The following is a 2,583-nucleotide window of genomic DNA, read 5'->3' on the forward strand; positions in this document are numbered from 1 at the left end:
TGGCCAGCCCTGCGGGGTGGTGGGGAGCCACTGCACCGCGTGCTCCCCCTACAGCTCCCCCTTCTACATACGGACGGCTGACATGGTGCCCAATGGGGGTGGAGGCGAGAGGCTCTTTGCTCCCACCTATTACAAAGAGGGGGGCCCTCCATCGCTCAAACTGGCAGCTCCCCAGAGTTACCCGGTGACCTGGCCAGGCTCTGGGCGTGAGACCTTCACCAGTCCAAGGGCTATTAGTACAGACGTGTAACCCCTCCCACCCCTGCCCTGCACACACACCAATGCTGCTGCCCAGCGAGCAATGGGGACAGTGGGTGACCCCCAACGGCCCCATGGGACCACCCTGGTTTCTTTGGCTTTTCTGGCTCCACAGCGGAGGGTTTGTATGTTCTCAAGCTATGGAGTTCATCGAGGGTGGGGCAGGCCTGGTTCCTACCCAGTCTGTGGAGGGAAGGCCAGGGGCCGGTAGGATGGGTTTGCAGCTTGCCAGCTCCTCTGTGGGAATGGTTTCGGCAGCCCCAGCACCGCCACACCCCTTCAGCACCTGGAATGTTGGACTGAGGAGCACCAGGGAGGTGAAGCGACCATGCTGAGGAAGGGGACAAAGGGCAAGGAGGAGGTGAGAACTAACACAGTGCAGAAAATTCGAGAAGAGAGGGGAAGGTACGCTGAGGGTATGCCCTCTTCCCACCTACTCTGGGGCTTGCTGCCAAAACGCATCCTAGAGCTCGCTCACGGTCTCGTTCCGGACTTGAGTTGTCACAGACACTGCCGTCACCGCAGCTGTCCCAGCAGGGACACTGATTTCTAGTCACACCCCCTCTGCATCTGCCCCCTCCTCATGGAATGCATCGGCGCTGTCAAGCCGTGGTGTAAGGTTACGTGTGAGAGCTGTACCAAAGAGTGCGTGTCTAGCCTGCGTCCCCAGATCCTCCCTCTGCCCTGGGGAGCCAGCCGCCCCTGCTGGAGAGGCTCTCCCGAGTTTCACTACTAGGGTTCTTTCTGGCAGCTCAGCAGACAGGGCCTCACCGCTGTCTCTGGCCCAGGCCCACGTGCCGAGCAGCCTGCTCGGGTGCATTCCCATTCCCGGGTGTGCGCGTGCCCGTGCGTGCACACACGCTCCTGGCACCACAGCAGACTTTGCCGCCTTCAGGAGCTGCAGGGTGGACCGACCTCAGGTGGACCAGCTAGAAAGAAAAGCCTGACCCCCGGAGAGCATGAATGGAAAGTGCCCGTTAGGGCGGCTGGTCCCCGCGGCCCCCAGCTGCTGGTGTATAGGAAGAGCCCAGAGTCTCAGGCGGGCATGGGGAGGACGGTGAGCCTAAACTCCAGGGACCTGCCATTCTCCTTGGACATCTGCCTTTGATGCTATAGAGCAGGACCCTTGCTCCGGTTCCCGAGGACTGGAGGGCTGTGACAACTGAATTCCACACTTGCAGCCCTCCCTCTGCCACCCTACTCTCGTCTCCTGGTGACAGCCATGCATTGCCAAGTTGGCCAAGTCCAACCCCTCTTCCTGCTCTGACTCAGCAGCCACCTAGGCCTTCCGAGTCGGTGTGCCTGATGAGTCTCCCAGTTGTCTGTCTAAGGGCAGGGCTCACCACCCCAACTCCGGGCCTCCGACTGCTGCAGATGGGGTGGGGGGGCAGCCCTTCTGCTGAAATCTTGGTTTTGCATTTGACAAAGGGCAAGGTGAGGCCGAGGGAGTGTGTGGGGTAGGGGGGAGGCACACCTTTTGTGTCACTCTGGGCACTTGTCACCTTGCATCTGTCTGGAATTAAAGCACTCTGGGTGGAGGAGCAGAAGACCTGGGCTCTGGTCACATTTGGTCGGTAGCCCTAGGACCAGCCACTTGTCTTCACTGAGACTCCGTATCTCAGATGGCCTCTGGGGGCCTTCAGTGCTCCATGCTCCCTGAGGGGGGCTTTTTGGAAAGATCTGCCACCTGGTCCCACCCTGAGGGCTTTCTGACTGGGGCTGGAGTACTACTCGCCAGCTCCCGACTTGCCAGCTCCCGACTCGCCAGCTCCCCAGCCTGTGTGCAGGGGCGCTTGTCGAGGCCTCACGGGCCGCGATAAACAGCTCGCCGGCAACACCACTGTAATTGTCTGCGAACAACACGTTTGCTGCCCCTCCTCCCACGTGACCTCACATGGCAACACCTCTCTTGTACAAGGAAGCATCTGGAAGTGGGGTCCTGACAGCTGTCTCCCAGGGCAGAGGGGGCAGCTGAGGACAGTAGACTGGACACCCCGCAACCCACCGCCAGCCTCACCCACCCAGGTGCAACCTCTTGTGGCGCTGCTGGGCCAGGCAGCCCTCCCAATTCCTGACCACCAGCCCCAGTGCCTTGCTCCCCTGGAACTGCACAGCTAAGCAGCCACGGCAGACGTGTCCCGCCTCGCCTTGGGAAACATCCAGGCTCCCCATTAACTATCGTCTGCTTCTTGCTCCTGATCTATTGGGGTCCCTAAGTACAGACATCCTGTGCAACCTCATCTCCTACAGTTTTCCAAGCCCAAATCCTGCCAGCCGATAGTCAAAATCTGGGTTCGGGGCTTTGGAGAGAAGGTGGGCCCCGCT

At 60.5% G+C, this 2,583-nt stretch overlaps 1 protein-coding gene across 1 annotated transcript in view; it reads left to right on the plus strand.

The window, feature by feature from the left end:
* LOC102489567 (protein FAM163A) overlaps positions 1–2,577 on the plus strand; it is a 142,761-nt gene extending 140,184 nt beyond the window's left edge. Inside the window, exon 7 of the mRNA XM_027767807.1 lies at positions 8–2,577. Coding sequence (XP_027623608.1) covers positions 8–250 — 243 coding nt within the window. The 3' untranslated portion in view covers positions 251–2,577. The remainder of the gene's footprint in view (positions 1–7) is intronic.
* The last annotated feature ends 6 nt before the right edge of the window (positions 2,578–2,583 follow it).

Source organism: Tupaia chinensis, unplaced genomic scaffold, assembly GCF_000334495.1.
Source record: "Tupaia chinensis unplaced genomic scaffold, TupChi_1.0 Scaffold000074_1, whole genome shotgun sequence".
Classification (NCBI taxonomy): domain Eukaryota; kingdom Metazoa; phylum Chordata; class Mammalia; order Scandentia; family Tupaiidae; genus Tupaia; species Tupaia belangeri.